This window comes from Chlorocebus sabaeus, chromosome 16, assembly GCF_047675955.1.
Source record: "Chlorocebus sabaeus isolate Y175 chromosome 16, mChlSab1.0.hap1, whole genome shotgun sequence".
In the NCBI taxonomy this organism is placed as follows: domain Eukaryota; kingdom Metazoa; phylum Chordata; class Mammalia; order Primates; family Cercopithecidae; genus Chlorocebus; species Chlorocebus sabaeus.
The window spans coordinates 51,730,176-51,751,986 of record NC_132919.1 but is presented as its reverse complement, the minus strand read 5'-3'; the positions used below and the strand labels follow the sequence as shown (position 1 = coordinate 51,751,986).

General features: G+C 54.9%; 1 protein-coding gene across 6 annotated transcripts; it reads left to right on the top strand.

Moving 5' to 3' along the window:
• Window positions 1–1,910: 1,910 nt before the first annotated feature.
• SLC16A5 (solute carrier family 16 member 5) lies at window positions 1,911–21,475 on the top strand. Of its 6 annotated transcripts, none has more exons than XM_008011791.3 (6): window positions 1,912–2,116; window positions 3,355–3,508; window positions 7,991–8,237; window positions 12,557–12,700; window positions 14,508–15,317; window positions 18,292–21,475. In XM_008011791.3, exons 3-6 carry the CDS (start codon window positions 8,039–8,041, stop codon window positions 18,519–18,521), a joined length of 1,383 nt encoding a protein of 460 aa, XP_008009982.1. In that variant the 5' UTR covers window positions 1,912–2,116; window positions 3,355–3,508; window positions 7,991–8,038; the 3' UTR covers window positions 18,522–21,475. The 6 variants fall into 6 exon arrangements, with proteins under 6 accessions (XP_008009987.1, XP_008009983.1, XP_008009982.1 ...); XM_008011790.3 differs by having other exon boundaries at window positions 1,912–2,264; XM_008011796.3 differs by lacking the exon at window positions 3,355–3,508 and having other exon boundaries at window positions 1,911–2,116.
• The last annotated feature ends 336 nt before the right edge of the window (window positions 21,476–21,811 follow it).

The following is a 21,811-nucleotide window of genomic DNA, read 5'->3' as shown; positions in this document are numbered from 1 at the left end:
AAAACAACAAAAAAAAAACTAGCCTGGCGAGGTGGCGGGTGCCTGTAGTCCCAGCTACTCGGGAGGCTGAGGCAGGAGAATGGCGTAAACCCAGGAGGCGGAGCTTGCAGTGAGCTGAGATCCGGCCACTGCACTCCATCTCAAAAAAAAAAAAAAAAAAAACTCTGATCCCCAAATGGGAGACTGATTTGAGTAGTAATAAAACTCCGGTCTTCCACGCAGCCAGATATGCGTGAATTAGTCTTTCTCTATTTCAATAGCCCGTGTTTTGATAAATTGGGTCTGTCCAGGCAGCGGGCAAAGTGAACCCATTGGGCAGTTACAGTGGCTGAGGTCAGTCAGTGAAGGAGAATGATTTGAGACCAGAAAGGTGGGTAAGGGCCAGGCTTGGAAGGGCCCTGTAGCCACCTCAGGGGCTCACCTTCATCTCCAAGGCCTGAAGGGTTTTTTTTTTTTTTTTATACCAAGTTTCGCTCTTGTCACCCAGGCTGGAGCGCAATGGCATGATCTCAGCTCACTACAACCTCCACCTCCCGGGTTAAAGCGATTCTCTTGCCTCAGCCTCCCGAGTAGCTGGAATTACATGTATGCGCCACCACACCCGGCTAATTTTTGTATTTTTGGTAGAGACCAGGTTTCACCATGTTAGCCAGGCTGGTCTCGAACCTCTGACCTCAGGTGCTCTGCCCACCTCAGCCTCCCAAAGTGCTGGGATTACAGGCATGAGCCACTGTGCCTGGCCAACAGGCTGCAGGGTTTTAAGCAGAGTTGGCAGTAGGGCAAGATCAGGCTTAATGGATCCTAAAGATCAGTCACCTACAGTATTGAAAAGGAACCTGAGGTCTGAGCTGGACCACAGGTGGCGGTGAATGGTGCAGGGATGGAGATGAGGGTAAATGGTCAGGTTTGAGAAACAGTAAAGAGGTAAAGTGAGCGGGACTTGGTGGTGGATTGGTTGTGAAAGAGGTGAAGGTCAAAGAGACTCATGGGATTTGGCTCAGGCACCTAAGTAGATGTGGGGCTGTAATTTGCTCAAGCATGGAGCACATAAGGTATCCCAGGTTTAGCAGGGGTGGCGGAGGACAGTGTCAACGGCGAGTTCTGGTCAGTGTTGGGTTTTAAGGTCCTTTGAGGCACACAAGGATAGGTTCCAGGTTGAATATCTGGACTGGACATAAAAGGCACCGGGTCCCAAGTATACAGGATGAGGTTGGAGTCACAATGTGGAGTGAGAAGAGGGAGGGTGAAGGTCAGAGGCTGTGAAACTACACTGTCCACAGATCAAAATTAAACAACAAGGCCAGGTGCGGTGCTCATGCCTGTGATCCCAGCACTTTGAGAGGCTGAGGCGGGTGGATCACCTGAGGTCAGGAGTTCAAGACCAGCCTGGTCGACATGGTGAAACCTATCTCTACTAAAAATACAAAAATTATCCAGGTGCGGTGGTGTGCACCTGCAATCCTAGCTACTCAGAAGGCTGAGGCAGGAGGATTGCTTGAACCCAGGAGGTGCAGGTTGCAGTGAGCTGAGATTGTGCCACTGCACTCCAGCCTGGGCGACAGAGCTAGACTCCCCGCCAACTGAGTACATTTTAACTAATGCACATCAAGGGCCGCCCAGATAGGGGAAGGGGGAAAAACCTGAAAAGGGCCTGCATTTCTGAGGGCCACATGCAGAAGTGGTGGGTGTCCTCTCACCTGCTCCCAGAGCTGAGGGGTCTGCCTGCTCCCCTACATGGGACTGCCTGGACTCCCACCCGCAGGCTCAGCCCTCAAAGCTCGAGACTTTCATTGGAAGCGCTCCTGGGAAGGGAAAGCGCAGAAACAAGGGATCCTCAACCTCGGCCTCTGCGCCTTCCCCACCCCACTTCCTGGGAGGTGTGGTCTCTTTATGGCGTGTTATCTCCGCCCCACGCCCGGGGCCCTAGACCCTGAGCGGGGAAAACCAGAAGCTAGAAAGAAGGCATCCGGGTTGTGCAAATTTCCGACACGTGGATATCCCGCGGAGCTTGCGTCGGGAGCCCGGCCCGGCTGCTGGACGGTCCCCGGCCACGCCTGCCGCCACCCCCCAGGCCTGGCCCCTTCCCCACCCGACGGAATCCAGGGGAGGCTGGAAGGTGGGTCCCCGCCCAAGCGGCCCTGGGCCCGCCCTGCCTGGCCGCGGCGCCTGACCCTGTCCCGCAGTCCTCGTCGCGACCCGCCCGGGCCGCAGGACGCCGCGCTCGGGGAAGCTGAGCCACCTCTCCGCCAGGCCCGTGCGAGCGGGTGAGCGGGCTGCCCGAGCCCCACTGCCTCGGACGCGTCCCCTCCTCGCCCAGTCCCCGCTAGTGCTGTCGCAGACCTCCCGCCGGGGCCCCCGTCCCTTCCCTCCTGGGCGGGCTCAGTAGCGGTGAGAATCTAGAAAAGTTTTCCTGTCCTGGTCCTGGACTGCCCCGGGGCCTGGGGTGATGACCCCCAAACCCGAGGGCGCTCGGACTCCTGGCCCGAAATTCCAAGGCGGACACAGCCCGGGATCCCAGCAGCCCCACTCGGAGGGGCTCTGTCCCGGGGAGGGAGGGACAGCGGAACGGAAACCAGATTCCGGGGCAGGACTGCGGGGATGAGCAGGGCGAGAGTACGGCCTGAGGTCCCAGTTGCCTGTCCCAAACCCGTGCTGGTCTGCAGGGAATGTGGGGGAACAAGGGGAAGGGAGGGAGTGACTTGCCCCAGCCACCCTACCTCTGGGGCTGCCTCCCTTCTCTTTGGGCCAGCCACAGGGTTGAGAGTTCCTCAGCCCCAAGCTCAAGCCTGCCCTTGCTGCTCTCTGCTGAGCAGCAGCCCTTCTGCTGCCCGCCTGGGTCCTGGGCACCAGCCCAGAAGCCTGCTTGATATGGGAGGGAGGGAGGGGTCCCCAGGGCCTTCCTCATTTCCAGCCCGGAACTCTCCCACCGGGAAGAGGAAGAGAAAGCCCCCTGGACTCTGGACACCAGGCCCCTAACCCGAGACCTCTGGATGAGAGCATCTGCTCTCCCCTGTGACCAGGCCTTCGAGGTCCAGGGGCAGGGAAGGGATTCCCAGGGCTTGTGAGGCCCCTGTTATCAGATGAGGCACCCTGAAAACATAGGCTGGTCCTGCGTGAGATGGGAGAAAGACCAGAAATATCATCTAAACTTCTCTTTGCCCACACATCCAACTTCATGGCACTGGGCTATGAAGCTGGTCTCATTGGGCCTAGGGGTCCTTGAGAGCTGAGCTTGGCAGCCCCTGGGGCCCAACCTCACCCCTAGTCCCAGCAAGTGAGAGCGAAGCAACTTGCCCTGTCTACCTCGTTGCCCAAAGCACACACCAGGCAGTGACCATGACTCATGGTTCCCAGTACAAAGAAAAGACCACTTCCCTGCTGGGGCAGAGGCCAAGCCAGAGCCCTCGCCCCATCACCTTTCTGCCCTGCTTGAGTCTGGAATGGACCTCCCTGCCTGGAAGCTGCATGGCCTTTGGTCCTGGGCCTGCCTGCCCCCTGGGGAACACAGGTGGGTCACGTTCATCTCCTCTTTTGTGCTCAGCCGGAGGCTGGGTTCGGGTTCATGAACAGGTTCTTGCTCATAGTGTGGAAGAGGGTAGCAGGGTGGAGGTAACGATAGACAAGGGGGTGATCCACTCCCATGTGGTGTGAAGACCACTATTAAGGTGAGAAAACAGGCCGGGCACGGTGTCTCACGCCTGTAATCCCAGCACTTTGGGAGGCTGAGGCAGGCGGATCACTTGAGGTCAGGAGTTCAAGACCACCTGGCTCACATGGTGAAACCCCATCTCTACTAAAAATACAAAAATTAGCCGGACATAGTGGCATACACCTGTAATCCCAGCTACTTTGGAGGCTGAGGCAGGAGAATTACTTGAACCTGGGAGGCAGAGATTGCAGTGAGCTGAGATTGCACCACTGCACTCCAGCCTGGGAGACAGAGCAAGACTCCATCTTGGGAAAAAAAAAGGCAGAAAACAGGAAGGAGGTGCAGCCCAGCCTGGGGTGGGAGTCAGGGTAGCTCTCAGGGATGCTGCTACGGCTGAATCTTCTTTTTCTTTTTATTTTTTGAGATGGAGTCAAACCACCTCATGGGTTCACGCCATTCTCCTGCCTTAGCCTCCAAAGTAGCTGGGACTACAGGTGCCCGCCACCACGCCTGGCTAATTTTTGTATATTTTTTAGTGGAGATAGAGTTTCACCGTGTTAGCCAGGATGGTCTTGATCTCCTGACCTCGTGATCCGCCAGCCACGGCCTCCCACAGTGCTAGGATTACAGGCGTGAGCCACCACACCCAGCTGGGCTGAATCTTCTAAGACTACTCAGGAGCTGTAGTGAGAAGCAGGGAAAGAGTAGAACAAGGAGTTTGATCTGTACCTGCCTGTGAACAATTAACTGAAATAACTCACAACCTTTGGAGCAGCCTAAGGGCTGAAATTTTTTTTTTTTTTTTTTTTTTTTTTTTTTTTTTTGAGATAGAGTCTCACTGTCACCCAGGCTGGAGTGCAGTGATGTGATCTCGGCTCACTGCAAACTCCGCCTCCCGGGTTCAAGCGATTCTTCTGCCTCAGCCTAATTTTTTATTTTTAGTAGAGACAGGGTTTCACCATGTTGGCCAGGCTAGTCTCAAACTCCTGACCTCAGGTGATCTGCCTGCCTCGGCCTCCCAAAATGCTGGGATTACAGGCGTGAGCCACCGCGCCCGGCAGGGCTGAATTCTGAAAGATCAGTTGACTGGAGAAACTGCTTGATGGGAGGGGAAGCTGGACAGCTGACTGGGCATCCACACCATGTATGTGACCTGGGACTTGCTGGGAGTGGGAGAGGAGACATGGAAGTCTGCAGCGGGGGTCCCAGAGAGAGGCGGGGGAAGGGAGTCCTCAGACCTCGGCGGCAGGGCTTTTTTTTTTTTTGGAGACGGAGTCTCACTCTGTTGCCCAGGCTGGAGTGCAGTGACACGATCTCGGCTCACCACAACCTCCACCTCCTGGGTTCAAGCTATTCTCCTGCCTCAACCTCCTGAGTAGCTGCGACTACAGGCGAGCCCCACCATGCCCGGCTAATTATTGTATTTTCAATAGAGACGAGTTTCACTATGTCGGCCAGGCTGGTTTCAAACTCCTGACCTCGTGATCCACTGCCTCAGTCACCCAAAGTGCTGGGATTACAGGTGTGAACCACCGCGCCCGTCCTGGCAGCAGGGCTTCTAGCGTGCAAAGGTACATAAGGATTCCTGGGCTCGGATTGGCCTGGGACCTGGAGAGAGGAAATGGTCAGGAACAGCCAGCTCCACTGAAAGGTTCCAGAGGGAAGGTGGGATCCAGAGTGAAGGTCACAGGAGCCTGGGCAAAGTCCCCAAAAACATTGCCCCAAAAAGTGGATGCTGAGAAGAGCTCTTCTCATAGAAAGAGACTTCTCCATAGACTTCTTCCCGGCAGAGCAAGAAGGGACAGAGCCAGGCAGTGGGGAGAGGGAGCGGGGCTAGGGTCCAGCCTCCAGGCCTCCCAAATGCCGCCAGGGCCTCCAGGCCTGGGAGTGCCAGGGCTGGGTGGCAGGGAACAGGGAAAGGCAGGAGGACGCCAGGAAGGCTGTGGCCTTTGCGGGAGGAAGAGGTGAGAGTGTCAAGTGGGAGAGTGGAAGAGCTGGGGAGGAAGGGCGAGTTATGGAGCAGGGCTGGAACCTTGACATTGGGGCAACACAGAGGATCAGGTGGCGCCTGTGGCCTTTTCGTTTGCTGAGGGAACAGAAATCCTGGAAGAGGCGAAGGCTAGTTTGCTGGAGAAGCCTTATCTGCTATATTGCCTGGCCTGGAACTGGGCCAGGAGGAGGGCCGGGCTGGGAGGATCTCTAGCCAGAGGTCCTATGCAGAGGGCAGGAGGGCAGGCAGTGCTCTGCCCTGCATGTGGGTCACACACCCTCACACCCTGGGACTGCGATGAATGGGACGGTTCACCTTGATGGGACTCCCAGGGTCCTCTGGGAGGGTGGAGGATTGGAGACCTGGAAGGAGGCAGTTCAGGGTGGAGCCGGCTTAGGTGCTGCTTTAAAACTCCTAGGCCTGGAGGGAAGCAGTGGGGTGCTGGGCTTGGCAGGAAAAGGGGGTTTCATATTTCTGGTAGTTTTCTGAGTTTCCTCGGAGCTTCCCAGGACCTGGGGTGAAAGGGAGGGAGGCTGTGGGAACAGCAACCCCAACAGAAGCCCGGCCAAGTGTGGGCTTCACTGAGGTGGAGGCTGCTCCCTTGCGGTGCCTGCTGCAGCCTAGACCCCCAGGCGGTGAGGTCTGAGGGGTCGGGGGGGGGGCAGGGAGCAGGAGGCAGGATGGGAGGGGGTTGAAAAAGGGGTCCAAACTTGGGGAGGGGACCTTGGGACTTTGGAGGCCTGGTTATGGCAGCTTCTGTGATGAGGGGAGTGGCCTGGGTTGTGTTGAACTAAGATAGGACTGGCTGCACCTTGCTGAGCCAAGGACGTGAGGTGGGTGTGTGTGTGTGCGTACAGGCACATGTGCATGTCTGCATAGTGTGTGACTGTGTGTGTCTGTATAGCATGTGTGACTCTGGGCATGTCTGCATGCATGTACGTGTACATGTGTCTCTCTGTGTTTGTGTGTAACTGTGTGCGTGTCTGCTAGTGTGTCTTATGTACCTGCTTGTATGCCTCTGTGTGTGAGTTTGTATGCTTGAACTGTGTGTGACGGTATATATCTCTGTGTGTTGGTGTGACTGTCTACGGATCTGTGTAGTATGTATCTGTCAGCATCTCTTCATGTCTCTGCACTTTTTTGAGTGTCTGTAAGTGTGTGTCTTTTTCTTGAGACGGAGTCTTGCTATGTCACTGGGCTGGAGTGCAGTGGCACAATCTCGGCTCACTGCAACTTCTGTCTCCTGGGTTCAAGCAATTCTCCTGCCTCAGCCTCCCAAGTAGCTGGGATTTTTGTATTTTTAATAGAGATAGGGTTTCACCATGTTGGCCAGGATAGTCTCGATCTTCTAACCTCATGATCCGCCTGCCTCGGCCTCCCAGAGTGCCGGGATTATAGGTGTGAGCCACCGCGCCCGGCCAAGTGTGTGTCTTTATATGAGTTTGTGTGCCTGTGTGGTCTTTGTGTGGGTCGGTGGATCTCTGTGTGTGTAACTATCTGAGTGTGTGTCTGTGTGTGTGTGTGTGTATCTGTATGTTTCTGTGCTGTCTGCGTATGTGCTGTGACTGTGTCCGTGTGTGACTGGGTATGTGTGTGTATCTGAGTGCCACTGGGGGTGTGTGTGTGTGTGTGTGTGTGTTATTCCATGTGATTGAGGAACTTGAGTCTTGGCCTTGAGCTCTGTATGAAAGGAGTATTGCAGGGGGATTGCAAAGGGGCTGATGGGAAAGGCGTGGGGGTGTGTGGGTTGATGAGGCCCATGCCTTCTCCAAAGCTGCTGGTTGGATCCTTGTTCAACTCTTTTGTGTATGCTCCGTGGCTGCGCCCAGCACCGGCCTGCTCACTCGGGCCTTCACAACAGCACCAATAGTAACTTTGCTGCCTCTGAGGCCTTGTGAAAGTCTGTGTTCTTACGCAGGAACTCTGGGCAGGAGTGTCTGAAATGTATCCGTGTGTGCATTTGGGGGCGTTGGAACCACACTGACCCCAGAGGTCTGCTGCATTCTACAAGCAGTGACTGAGTGGGCCAGGAGGTCCCCCTGCTGACTTCTAAGTGATGTAACAATTAGAAACAATGGCACCCCATTGCCTGGTGCCACCTGCCCTGCCCCGTCCTGTCCTTCCTGTCCTTCCTGCCACCTCCTGCCAGGCTGGCTCTGGGAAGTGGGTGAAAGGAGATGCCAAGGCCAATGCGTGGGCCTCTGGCCACCTCCCAGGGGCGGTGCCCCTCTGTGACACCTGGTACTTGGGTGTGAGGAAGGGACTGCTTAGCTGCCGAGAGAAGGTGGTAGGTGGGCCAGGAAAGACGGGCAGCCTACTGAACACCAGGCTCCATTCTGTCACCTCTCCAGGCAGCAGCCACAGTGGCAGTGAGGCCGTGGCAGCGTCGGCAGCAGAGGATGCCCCAGGTCCTGGAGCATGCAGATGGCAGCTGGGCCTGGGTGGTGCTGCTAGCCACCATGGTGACCCAGGGCCTCACCCTGGGCTTCCCCACGTGTATCGGCATCTTCTTCACTGAACTGCAATGGGAGTTCCAGGCCAGCAACAGCGAGACCTCTTGGATCCCCTCCATCCTTATGGCTGTGCTCCACATGGCAGGTGAGTGGCCTGGGGAGGGGCTGATGAGAAAGGCCTGGGGGTTGCGAGGAAGCCACAACCCTTCTGGTTCCCTCTCTGGCTCCCTCTCTGGCCTTCTGGTTCCCTCTCTTTGAGGCCACAGGCTTTGCCTCCTGGGTGAATTCCTAAGCTTTCACCGGATTTCACCAGGGGCCCCTGGCTGGAATCCAGCTGAACTGGGCTGGAGCTGGGGAGAGAGTGGGGAGGTGCTTGGGTTGCAAAGCCAGGCAGAGCCTTGTGTCCTTTCTGTGGGATCCATTCAGACACAGGTGTAGGTGTGCTGGGGCGCACAGTGGCAGGCTGGGAAGAGCGCTGGGGCCAGCCCACCAAGCCTCTCCTGCTTTCCAGCTGGCCGGTCTCTCTGAACCTGGGTTGCCTCTTTTGCAGTCTGAGGGTAATGCCTGGCACCCCGCCCAGCTCCCACATGGAATAGCAAGGAAGACCACTGTCTTTCCCTGGAGGTGCTGCGACCTGGGAAATGTATGCAGCTGTGAATTATTAATATTTTGGAGACCCTCACTGGGGCAGGGAGTGGCTTCAGGATAGGAAAGGGGACGTAAGGAAGACACCAGGAATGGCCAGGCGCGGTGGCTCACGCCTGTAATCCCAGCACTTTGGGAGGCTGAGGCGGGCGGATCACCTGAGGTCAGGAGTTTGAGACCAGCTTGACCGACATGGAGAAACCATGTCTCTACTAAAAATACAAAATTAGCCGGGCGTGGTAGTGAATGCCTGTAATCCCAGCTACTCGGGAGACTGAGGCAGGAGAATCGCTTGAACCCGGGAGGCAGAGGTTGCGGTGAGCCGAGATGGTGCCATTGTACTCCAGCCTGGGCCATAAGAGCAACTGTCTCAAAAAAAAAAAAAAAAAAAAAAAAAAAAAAAAAAAAAAAGACACCGGGAACAAGAGGGGGACAAGGCCAGGAGCCCCAGCTCTCCCGGGCCTCCCTGCAGAGAAGAGGTTGCTAAGTGGGGGTGAGGGAGGAAGGCAGCCCCTGCCTGCCCCTTCTCCTGGCTCTGTCACCACAGGCCTCAGAGGCCCCTGTTTCCTGGCTGACTTTTCCAGGAGCGTGACTGCCTCACCCTGACCCCAGCATTGGGAACAGGGCAGAGAGAGGGTTCTCTGGGCTCCTTGGGAGCTCTCCAGAGATTGCATAGATCCCAGCCTCGGAGGGGCCCGGAGCCCAAGCTGATGGCCCACAGGCCTCTGCAGGCGTGTGTCTGCTGGCCGCAGCTGCCCATCTCCCCGGCTACCTCCCGGTTACTCCCTCCACTTGCCACCAGCAGCCTACTTATTATTCCAGGTCCTGCCCTCAAACTGGGAGGGAGGTTGGGTTGGGAGAGAGCGCGACTCTCCCGGGTGAACTCTGAATCTGCCGCATGGCCTCTCGCCTGCAGGGTTGGGGCAGGGAGTGGGAATCCCGGAGGGCTTCTTCTCACACGGGCAGAGCAGGGTGCCTGGGCCAGGGGCTAGGAACCGGGCATCTGGTGGGGAACCTACTCCCCAGATGACTCGGAGCTCACCATCCACAGCAGGCATCTCAGCAGCTCCATCAGCATGGGATTCCTGGCTGGCCGTCTCTCTCATATACACATACACGTGCATGAGCCCGTGCTCATTCAGAGTACTGTAGACATTTTCTTCTATCTATGTTTATTATTTATTTGCTTATTTTTGAGACAGAGTCTCATTCTGTCACCTGGGCTGGAGCACAGGGGCATGATCACAGCTTACTGCAGCCTTGACCTTTCAAGCTCAAGCGATCCTCCCACCTCAGCCTCCCGAGTAGCTGGGACCACAGGTGTGCACCACCATACCCAGCTAATTTTTTTTTGAGATTGAGTCTCGCTCTGTTGCCCAGGCTGGAGTGCAGTGGTGCAATCTCGGCTCACTGCATCCTCCGCCTCCCGGGTTCAAGCAATTCTCCTGCTTCAGCCTTCTGAGTAGCTGGGACTACAGGCGTGTGCCACCACACCTGGCTAATTTTTTGTATTTTTAGTAGAGACAGGGTTTCACCGTGTTAGCCAGGATGGTCTCCATCTCCTGACTTTATGATCCGCTGGCCTTGGCCTCCCAAAGGGCTCGGATTACAGGTGTGAGCCACTGCGCCCAGCCCATACCCAGCTAATTTTTTTACTTTTTGTACAGATGGGGTCTCACTATGTTGCTCAGGCTGGTCTCAAACTCCTGGGCTCAAGTGATCTACCTGCCTGAGCCTCTCAAAGTGCCAGGATTACAGACATGAGCCATGGCACCTGACCACAGTATTGTAGAAATTTTTAAACATGATGAATCAGGGATACTTTCACTGATCCTTTCAAGTGTCCCTGCCCCTACGTACACCTTTTAGAGGTAAGGAAAGCAAGCAGGCACAAAATACAAGACCTGCTCAAGGCTGAAGAGTGAGTTCACGGCAGAAGGAGCGCCCTGCAGAGGAAACGCCCTGCCTGCGGCCCAGCCACACCACCCTCAGCTATGCAGCTGGCCTGCAGCCCCGTCCCCACCCTCAACCCTATGACTCAGGGCTTTCCCTAATGTCACCTTCCCTAAATCAGGCCAGAGTCTCTGGCATGGGGAAGATCTGTGGGTCAGTGCTTTCCAGAGCCACCTGCCCCTTTACAGTGGCAGAGACGCCGGGCCACCAGCCTCTGCTTGATTATGTCTGAGGATGGGCTGCTCACTTACTCTGTCATTTTTTTTTTTTTTTTTTTCAGAGGATGCATTTTTTTTTTTTTTTTTTTCAGAGGAGTCTCCCTCTGTCACCCAGGTTGGAGTGCAGCAGCGTGATCTCTGCTCACTGCAACCTCCACCTCCCAGGTTCAAGCAATTCTCCTGCTTCAGCCTCCCTAGTAGCTGGGATTGCAGGCACCCGCCATCACACCCGGCTAATTTTTGTATTTTTAGTAGAGACGGGGTTTCACCATGTTAGCCAGGCTGGTCTGGAACTCCTGACCTCAGGCGATCCATCTGCCTTGACCTCCCAAAGTGCTGGGATTACAGGTGTAAGCCACCGCACCCGGTCACTCCATCACTTTTTTTTTTTTTTTTTTTTGAGATATAGTTTCACTCTGTCACCCAGGCTGGAGTGCACTGGGTTCCACCTCCCGGGTTCAAGCAGTTCTCCTGCCTCAGCCTCCCAAGTAGCTGGGATTACAGGCACGCACCACCACGCCTGGCTACTTTTTATATTTTTAGTAGAGATGGGGTTTCACCGTGTTGGCCAGGCTGGTCTTGAACTCCTGACCTCAGGTGATCCACCCACCTTGGCCTCCCAAAGTACTGGGATTACAGGCATGAGCCACTGCACCTGGCCTACTCTGTCACTTTTATACTCACACTGGCTCACACCACACATCCCCCCTCCACCACAGACACACACAAGCACCTCATGCACACACACTTCCCCTGTCCCTTTAGTCACATTCTCAGAGAGTGAGCTAGAGAAGCTCCCCATGTCCTTGGGTGAATGGGGTCCCTGTGAGATGCCAAGGAGCAGTCTGCAGCTCTTTTCTACTTTTTTGGGGTGTGGATTGGTGAGAAAGCAGCTGGGAGCCAGGCAAGGAACAGGGCCCTGTCCACAGTGAACCAAACCACCAAACCTAGGGGTAACTTCATGTTCAGAGGCACAGAAAGAAGCTCCTGTGGCTTGATCCTAGTGGTGCAAACTTTGGTGGTGCTGGAGGTGGTGCGGGAAGGGGAGAACCTACCCTGCCTGATTTTCTGCAGAACACTCTAGAGGCCAGTGCAAGGAGGCGCAGAGGGGCCCAGGGCTCCCCTCAGCTGTAGGGCTGGGAAGGTGGTGGGAGGGTGAGAGGGATCTAGCCAGTCTTCCTGAGGATGCTGTGGGTGGGGGTGGGACAGGTAAAACAGGATCTGAAGGTGTACACTGTGGTCTAGATGTCCTGGAACACTGCCCTGACTCCTCCCACCAACAGACCCCCAGCGAAGTCAGGGAGGTGGTGAACTCATGAACCAATCTTGTTTCACCCAGACAGAAGGAGCAGCCTCAGTTCGGTGCAGTGCAGGGTCTTGCTCCACCTTTCTGGGAATCCTCATCAGGGTTAAACATCGCCCAGTCTGAATCCTTTGTAGGGGAAAAAACTGAGGCACGGAAAGGGATCAGGCCTCGCTCGGGCCACGTGGCAAGTCCGTGGCAGGTGGGTATATCAGAATCCAGGCCTGCTCCTGCCCTTGAAACCACCTGACTAGTTCCTGCTGACACTGCCCTCCCCCAACCACTCTCCTCCTCTCCCACCACCTCCTCATTCAGCTGCTACCTTCGGGCTGTCTTCTCCCACAGGGCCCCTGTGCAGCATCCTGGTGGGACGCTTCGGCTGCCGAGTGACCACGATGCTGGGAGGTGTGCTGGCCAGCCTGGGCATGGTGGCCAGCTCCTTCTCTCGCAACCTCAGCCAGCTCTACTTCACAGCAGGATTCATCACAGGTGACTATCACTTCAGCTCCAGAATTTATAGGCACCTGCTAGAAAGTGCCAGGCACAAGCGGATGGGGCAGGCACGCCTCTTAATCTTCTGGAACTGCTGGCTGGGCGCGGTGGCTCACGCCTGTTATCCCAGCACTTTGGGTGGCTGAGGCGGGCAGATCACCTGAGGTCAGGGGTTCGAGACCAGCACAGCCAATGTGGTGAAACCCTGTCTCTACTGAAAAAAAAATACAAAAATTAGCCAGGCTTCGTGGCAGGCCCTTGTAGTCCCAGCTACTCAAGGCTGAGGCAGGAGAATCACTTGAACCCAGGAAATGGAGGTTGCAGTGAGCCAAGATCGCACCACTATACTCTGGCCTGGGCAACAGAGCAAGACCCCATCTCAAAAACACAAAAAACAAAGTGCTGGGATTACAGGTGTGAGCCCACCACACCCAGCCCTTCCACAGCAGTTTGTTCTAAGGGGACTAGAGGAATACACTATACCCGGAAGTGGTTATGAGGTCAAGAGAGTTTTTTTTTTTTTTTTTTTTTTTTAATGGGAGAAATAACTAAGGAGAATGATCTAGGAAAGAAGAGAAAAAGGATGACTCAGGAGAGAGGGGACTTGCTAGAGGGGTGCCTCTGAGTGGAAAGGATGCAGGGCAGAAGGGAGGGACAGGCGCTGGGGGAATGGGCAAGCCATTGTCACCAGTGGGCAGGCATGTGGGCAGCTGAGCATGAGGATGAGGAGGAGGTGTTGGGGTGCCCAAAGGAAGAGACCCAGTAGTCACCTAGCAGGGCAGGCAGGGCACGATTGAGGGAGCTGTAGTGGCGTCACAGGCAGCCTGAGGGCCCGCGTGAGGCCATGATCACACACGATTGACAGCTTTCTCTCCCGCATGCTCAGGTGTGCAGGTGCAGACACTGAGTGGGTGGGGAGCTGGGAAGGCCCCTCTGGAGAGGTGGTGTCTGAACTGAGAGGAGAGTGGAGGAAGCAGATTCCAAGCAGAAGGAACAGCAGCTACAAATTGACCTGAGGTCCCTAAGGGCAGCTTCATGTTCAGAGGCAGAGAAAGAAGCTCCTGTGGCTTGATCCTAGTGACAGGGAGCGGCCTGAGATGGCATCAGAGAGGTGGGCCAGAGCCAGACCACAGAGAGCCTTCCAGGGCATTGTGGAGACTGTGGATTTTTTTGTCAAGTGTGATGGGAAGTCTTTGGAAGGTGTTAAGCCAAGAGAGACTTAATCCAATTTGGGGTTTGTTTGTTTTTGAGACAGAGTCTCACTCTGTTGCCCAGGCTGGAGTACAGTGGTACAATCTTAGCTCACTGCAACCTCCACTTCCCAGGTTCAACTGATTCTCCTGACTCAGCCTTCTAAGTAGCTACTACAGACTACAGGCACCTGCCACTAGGCCTGGCTAATTTTTTTGTATTTTTAGTAGAGATGGGGTTTCACCATGTTGGCCAGGCTGGTCTCAAACTCCTGACCTCAAGTGATCCACCAACCTTCGCCTGCCAAAATGCTGGGATTACAGGCATTATCCACCATGCTCGGCCCAATTTGGGTTTTTAAAAGATAACTCCCATGCTACACCTAGGGGAACAGGGATGCCCTGGCAGCCTTGGGAGGGCCGATCTGGGGTGCGGTGCTTACAGGGAGGTGGCAAGGCCAGCTGATTCCATCTTCAGTCCCCAGGGACTTGGAGCTGGGTATGGACTAGAACCAGAGGAGGGCAGGTGTGTGAAATGACCCCTGACCCCACCCCTGGGTGCAGGTGGAAGGCCCCACTGTGCCTCCAGGCTGGTATCCCCTCTTGCCCCATAGGCCTGGGCATGTGCTTCAGCTTCCAGTCAAGTGTCACGGTGCTGGGCTTCTATTTTGTCCGCCGGCGGGTGCTGGCCAACGCGCTGGCCTCCATGGGCGTCTCCCTGGGCATCACGCTCTGGCCACTGCTCTCCCGCTACCTCCTGGAGGACCTGGGCTGGAGGGGTACCTTCCTTGTCTTCGGCGGGGTCTTTCTCCACTGCTGCATCTGCGGGGCCATCATGAGGCCTGTGGCCACCAGTGTGGCCCCTGAGACCAAAGAATGTCCCCCACCACCTCCCGAGACACCTGCACTTGGCTGCGTGGCCACATGTGGCCGGACCATCCAGCGCCACCTGGCCTTCGACATCCTGCGGCACAACACAGGCTACTGCGTGTACGTACTGGGTGTGATGTGGTCCATCCTGGGCTTCCCACTGCCACAAGTCTTCCTGGTGCCATATGCCATGTGGCACAGGGTGGACGAGCAGCAGGCAGCCCTCCTCATCTCCATCATTGGCTTCAGCAACATCTTCCTGAGGCCCCTAGCCGGACTGATGGCAGGACGGCCAGCTTTTGCTAGCCACCGCAAGTACCTGTTCAGCCTGGCATTCCTGCTCAATGGGCTCACTAACCTGGTGTGTGCGGCATCAGGTGACTTCTGGGTGCTCGTGGGCTACTGCCTGGTGTACAGCGTGTCCATGAGCGGCATCGGCGCCCTCATCTTCCAGGTTCTCATGGACATCGTCCCTATGGATCAGTTCCCCAGAGCCCTGGGACTCTTCACTGTCCTGGATGGCTTTGCTTTCCTCATCTCCCCACCACTGGCCGGTGAGGAGCTGGGAGGGAGGGGAGCCAAATAGTGTGGTACAAGGGGAACAGTTTAGACAGATCTGGGCCCTGTCCAGCATCTCCAGAGGTTTGTGCTACAGCTGATTTCTCACCTGGCACTCAGAGTATGAACAGTTAAAAGCATGGGTTTGTGACTGAATGCGGTGGCTCATGCCTGTAATCCTAGCACTTTGGGAGGCTGAGGTGGGTGGATCACGAGGTCAGGAGATCGAGACTAACCTGGCTAACATGGTGAAATCCCATCTCTACTAAAAATACAAAAAAATTAGGTGGGTGTGGTGGCACGTGCCTGTAAGTCACAGCTACTCAGGAAGCTGACACAGGAGAATCGTTTGAACCCGGGAGGCGGAGCTTGCAGTGAGCTGAGATCACGCCACTGCACTCCAGCCTGGGTGACAGAGTGAGACTCCATCTCAAGAAAAAAAAAAAAGCATGGATTTTGTGTACCAGACCTCAGTCCTCCATCATCCTCCCTGTACCTCCTTTTTCCTTTTTGTTGAGACAAGGTCTCGCTCTGGCACCCAGGCTGGAGTGCAGTGGTGCAGTCACAGCTCACTGCAGCCTCAACCTGCCAGACTCAAGAGATCTTCCCACCTCAGTCCCCCAAGTAGCTGGGACTGCAGGCACACGCCACCACACCCAGTCAATTTTTTTTTTTTTTTTTTTTGGAGACGGAGTCTTGCTCTGCCGCCCAGGCTGGAGTGCAGTGGCCAGATCTCAGCTCACTGCAAGCTCCGCCTCCCGGGTTTTCGCCATTCTCCTGCCTCAGCCTCCCAAGTAGCTGGGACTATAGGCGCCCGCCACCTCGCCCGGCTATTTTTTTTGTATTTTTTAGTAGAGACGGGGTTTCACTGTGTTAGCCAGGATGGTCTCGATCTCCTGACCTCGTGATCCACCCGTCTCGGCCTCCCAAAGTGCTGGGATTACAGGCTTGAGCCACCGCGCCCGGCCTTTTTTTTTTTTTTTTAATGGAGATGGGGTTTCACCATATTGCCCAGGCTGGTCTCAAACTCCTAGGCTCAAATGATCTGCCTCCCTCGGCCTCCCAAAGTGCTGGGATTACAGGCCTGAGCCACTGTGCCTGGCCACCTCCTTTTTCCTATCAGTAAAGTGGGGATAAATAGAATCTACCTCCAAGGAAAGCTTAGGAGAGAGTGTGGTGTGCAGTCAGCATCCTGCAGTTTCCTGTAACGATCATCATCCTGGTTCTCCTGCTTCCTGCCTGTGGGACCCGGGCAAGTCTTTTTCCTTTTTTGAGCCACAGTGCCATCTACAAAATTCAGAAGAGAACACCTGCCCTAACCATTTATTCTACTCTACCAGCCTCTGGGTGTGCATGCGGATCAACAGGTCTCCATTCCCAGCCTGACCAACATGGCGAAACCCCATCTCTACTAAAAATACAAAAATTAGCTGGGTGTGGTGTGCGTCTATAATCCCAGTTACTTAGGAGGCTGAGGCAGGAGAATTGCTTAAACCCGGGAGGTGGAGGTTACAGTAAGCCAAGATCACACCACTGCACTCCAGCCTGGGCGAGAGAGTGAAACTCCAACTCAAAAAAAAAAAAAGGTCCCCATCCTCTGGGGGATTACCTTCTAGAGCAGGAGTCAGGAGTGAAAACAGAGACACATCCGCAACCACAGTGGTGATGTATGACGCGAGGGAAACCGAACAGGTAAGTAGAGGTGCACGTGAGAGGCAGCTGAGAGCGTGAGATTCCGAGCAAATGAGGGCAGGTTTGTAAAGCCCTTGATACTAGGGAGCAGTCAGACAACACAAGGCAGCGGTTATTAGAGTAGATCCAGGAGGTTGAGTTCAGCCCAGTGGGGACTCCGTCCAAGTGTGGCATTGGAAGTCCCAGTTTCCAAGGGAATTCTTTTTTTTTTTTTTTTTTTTTTTTTGAGGCAGAGTCTCACTCTGTCGCCAGGCTGGAGTGCAGTGGAGCAATCTCAGCTCACTGCAACCTCCGCCTCCCGGGTTCAAGCAATCCTCCTGCCTCAGCCTCCTGAGTACCAGGGACTACAGGCATGCGCCACCACACCCAGTTAATTTTTGTATTTTTAGTAGAGATGGGGTTTCACTGTATTGGCCAAGCTGGTCTCAAACTCCTGACCTTGTAATCTGCCAGCCTCGGCCTTCCCAGAGTGCTGGGATTACAGGTGTGAGCCACCGCTCCCTGCCTGAGTTTTTGTATTTTTAGTGGAGACAGGGTTTCACTATGTTGGCCAGGCTGGTGTCGAACTGACCTGGTGATCCACCTGCCTTAGTCTCCCAACGTGCTGGGATTACAGGCGTGATACACTGTGCCCATCCAAGGGAATTTTTTTTTTTAATGGAGTCTCACTCTGTTGCCCTGGTTGGAGTGCAGTGGCACAGTCTTGGTTCACTGCAACCGCTGCCGTCCGGGTTCAAGCGATTTTTCTGCCTCAGCCTCCCCAGAAGCTGGGATTACAGGCGCCTGCCACCGTGCCTGGCTAGTTTTTGTAATTTTAGTAGGAACGGGGTTTCACCATCTAGGCCAGGCTGGACTTGAACTCCTGACCTCGTGATCTACCCACCTCAGCCTCCCAAAGTGCTGGGATAACAGGCGTGAGCCACCATGTCAGGCCCCAAGGGAATTCTTTAAGCAAACAAGTGGGGAGAGCTCTTCAGAAGGAGGCAGAGGTGAGACCTGGAGGGTGGCTGAGCAAATATCCCAGACTCCACTAGTTCCCTGCCACCACATGCCCTTAAGTTCTCTTGTAGGCTGAAGATTCTTCCTGCCCAGGCCAGAGGAGGTTTCGTGTTTCTTCCCCTCCTCTCATTCAGCAAGTATCTGTTGAGTGTCTACTGGGTGTCAGCCACAATTCCTGGTGCAGGAGAAACAAAAATAAAATCCCTGCTGTCAGGGAACACAGGGTTTAGTTGGGGGGAGGCCTGGTAGCACTGGCCTAACTTGATCTCTGTCCCCCAGGGTTGCTCCTGGACGCCACCAACAACTTCAGCTATGTTTTCTTCATGTCCAGCTTCTTCCTTATCTCAGCTGCCCTCTTCATGGGTGGCAGCTTCTATGCCCTGCAGAAGAAGGAGCAGGGCAAGCAGGCTGTTGTGGCAGATGCCTTGGAGCAGGATATTTTCTTGGAAGCCAAAGATGGTCCTGGGAAGCAGCGGTCCCCTGTGATCATGTATGTAACCAGCGTCTAAGACCCAGGGGTCACCTGTGTGACCAGTGTCTGAGTCCTGGGGTCACTGAGTGAACACCGTCTCAGCCCAGCCCAGGAGGGGGACCTTCAGCTCCTTCACCAGGGGCTTGCGTGAAGAGCGGCCCAGGAAGCCCGGGCTGTCCAGGCTCTGCAAGCTGGAACTCTGCCAGGAACTGGGACCTTGGAGGATGGCCTCTGAAGACGCCCTGAGAAATTTTTTTTTTTTTTTTGAGGCGGAGTTTTGCTCTTGTTGCCCAGGCTGGAGTGCAGTGGCACCATCTCGGCTCACTGCAACCTCTGCCTCCCAAGTTCAAGTGATTCTCTTGCCTCAGCCCCCCAAGTAACTGGGATTATAGGCATGCACCACCACTCCTGGCTAATTTTGTCTTTTAGTAGAGACGGGATTTCTCCATGTTGGTCAGGCTGGTCTCGAACTCCCGACCTCAGGTGATCTGCCCACCTTGGCCTCCTAAAGTGCTGGGATTACAGGCGTGAGCCAGTGTGCCTGGCCAGAGGAACCCTCTTCTAACTAGCAGAATCCAGGAGTGGGCTCTCCCAACTTTTTTCCTTGGGCACCAGGGTACTCAGGGCCCAGGAAGTCAGGTCTGAACCCTGCTCAGGTTTGTCCCGGCCGGCTCAGCGCAGCTGGCTGTGTGTTGCTGCTCCTACAGCTGAACGCACTGGACCTTCTAGTACAGCCTGGATACCTCCATCATTTGTTTATCTTTCTCTGGCCTCCAGACAGTTCTGAAGAGCTCACCTTCCTCCAGGTTCCTCCTGCCCTGCTCTTCCCAAGTGACCCAGCCCTCACCTGTAGGGCAGCCAAGGCTGGTGGTGCAGCTGCCCCCACGAAGGTCACTGGACCTCGCACTGATGGTGAGAGGCAGTGCAGAGGTCCTGACTGAGGAGTTGGCTGCCTGGATAGGGACAGATTAAAGGTTGAGTGGCACGCCCATCCTGGCGCCTGTGTGGAGAACAGGAGGGGGGCCCCTGGCTTGGATCCTAAAGTCTGAGGGCCCCCCTGCAGTCTCAGCAGGACCTGCTCTATCTAGGGGCTTCCTCCTTCCTTTCCCCACCCTGTTTCCTTGGCGGGGAGGATTAGTGCTGGCTGGGGGAAGCCAGACATTTGACTGATGGAGAGGAAGGCTTGCCAGGCAGCCTGAAAACTGCTGTGAAAATGGGGCTGCTTTTGCAAGAGAAGTTCTTTTACTCCCCATTCCTGTCCTCTGGAGGCCCCCCTTCTCCCTGCCGTGTTAGAGGTGTCAACCCTGGGGTAAGTGGCTGGCTGGACTCACCCCTGCTGCCTGTTCGCCTGTGCCTGTGACCTGGAGGTCTGAGCTCCCCCCACACACAGTTTACTGGTGCCTTTCCCTGAAGTCACCACCCAGGGGCTGGCTGTCATCAGCCTATTCTTGTCCCAGCAGGGTTCCGAGGGAATGAGAAAACAGAATGTGTTTGAATTATACACAGAAATGTTCCCTGCAGCAGGTCATAAACTCTGTGAACTAATGAAGCTGAAAAACAGGGCTGGAGTGCGTTTCCCCTCACCCTTCCTTTCCTCCCAGCTCAGCAAGGGTTGCTCAGGTTCAGGGTGATGTTTGTTGATTCAGGCTCAACCAGGCTCTGGCAAGAAAAACCTTATCAGGAGATTTTATTTTCATGAACGGGTGCCAGTCTTCCCGCCTGCCATGTCCAGCTGGCGTCAATAAGCATCTTTGGGGATGTCCTGCCTCCTCCAGGACCAGCCATGAGTGCCTCTTATGGCCAAAGGCAATACTGCAGGCGAAGCAAAGGGCTCTGGGCTGGAATAGCCCTACCTGAGTGCCTTGGACTCCGCCACTATCTGCCATGTGACTTTGGGCAAATTGTTGACCACCTCTGAGCCTTGAAAAAGTAGCAGGTTACTTTGTTAGAGCGAAATTAAAAAATTTATTTTTAAAAAAGAAAATGTAGGAGGTTTGTCTGGATGAGCTAGTCTCTTCCAGTTGAAAAGTCTGACTCGGTGAGCGTCCGGAAGACCCCACTGCCTTCTGGCTCCCCACCCAGTCTTACTCTTGGCAGCCATCAATAGCACGTGCTCTGAAGGAAGAGTGCTTGCATGTACTTTGACAAATCCTGTCTCCTCCATCTCAGTTGAATGGAAAAGGAGGGAGGTGGGGCTGGTAGATAGGTGCTTTTGGTGCTAGTATCCACCAGGTTTTGTGTGCATCCCATAATGAGCCCACTTCCTGAAAACATTTAAAGAAAAAAGATATCAGCTGGAGGTGGTAGTGCGCACGTGTAATCCCAGCTACTCGGGAGGTTGAGGTGGGAGGATCACTTGAACCTGGGAGTTTGAGGCCAGCCTAGGCAAAACAGCAAGACCCTGTCTCTTAAAAAAAAAAAAAAAAAGGCCGGGCATGGTGGCTTATGCCTGTAATCCCAGCACTTTGTGAGGCCAAGGCGGGTGGGTCACTAGAGGTCAGAAGTTCAAGACCAGCCTGGCCAACATGGCAAAACCCCATCTCTACCAAAAATACAAAAATTAGCCAGGCATGGTAGCAGGAGCCTGTAATCCCAGCACTTTGTGAGGCCAAGGCGGGTGGGTCACTAGAGGTCAGAAGTTCAAGACCAGCCTGGCCAACATGGCAAAACCCCATCTCTACCAAAAATACAAAAATTAGCCAGGCATGGTAGCAGGAGCCTGTAATCCCAGCTACTTGGGAGGCTGAGGCAGGAAAATTGCTTGAACCGGACAGGCAGGGGTTGTGGTGAGCTGGGATCATGCCACTGCACTCCAGCCTGGGTGATGGAATGAGACTCTGTCTCAAAAAAAAAACACAAAACACCTTGGGAGGCCAGAGCAGGAAGATCTCTTGAGACCAGGACTTCAAGACCAGCCTGGGCAACATAGAGACCCCGTCTCTACAAAAAAATTAAGGGAAGAAAAAAAAAAAAGCCAAGTGTGGCAGATCATGCCTGTAGTCCCAACACTTTGGAGGGTCAAGATGGGAGAATCACTTGAGAGGCCACCCTAGGCCACATAAGGAGACTTCCATCTCTACAAAACATTTAAAAATTCGCTGGACATGGTGGCACAGGCCTGTAGTCCAAGCCACTCAGGAGGCAGAGGTGGGAGGATCCCTTGAGCCAGGAAGTTCAAGGTTGCAGTGAGCTGTGATCACACCACTGCACTCCAGCCTGGGTGAGAGACCTTATTTCCCCACCCCCCCTCAAGAAAAAGGTATCAGTGAGTGTTCTGCATAGGAAACTTTGATCTCACCTGCTCCTAGGCAGAATAGCAATCATCTC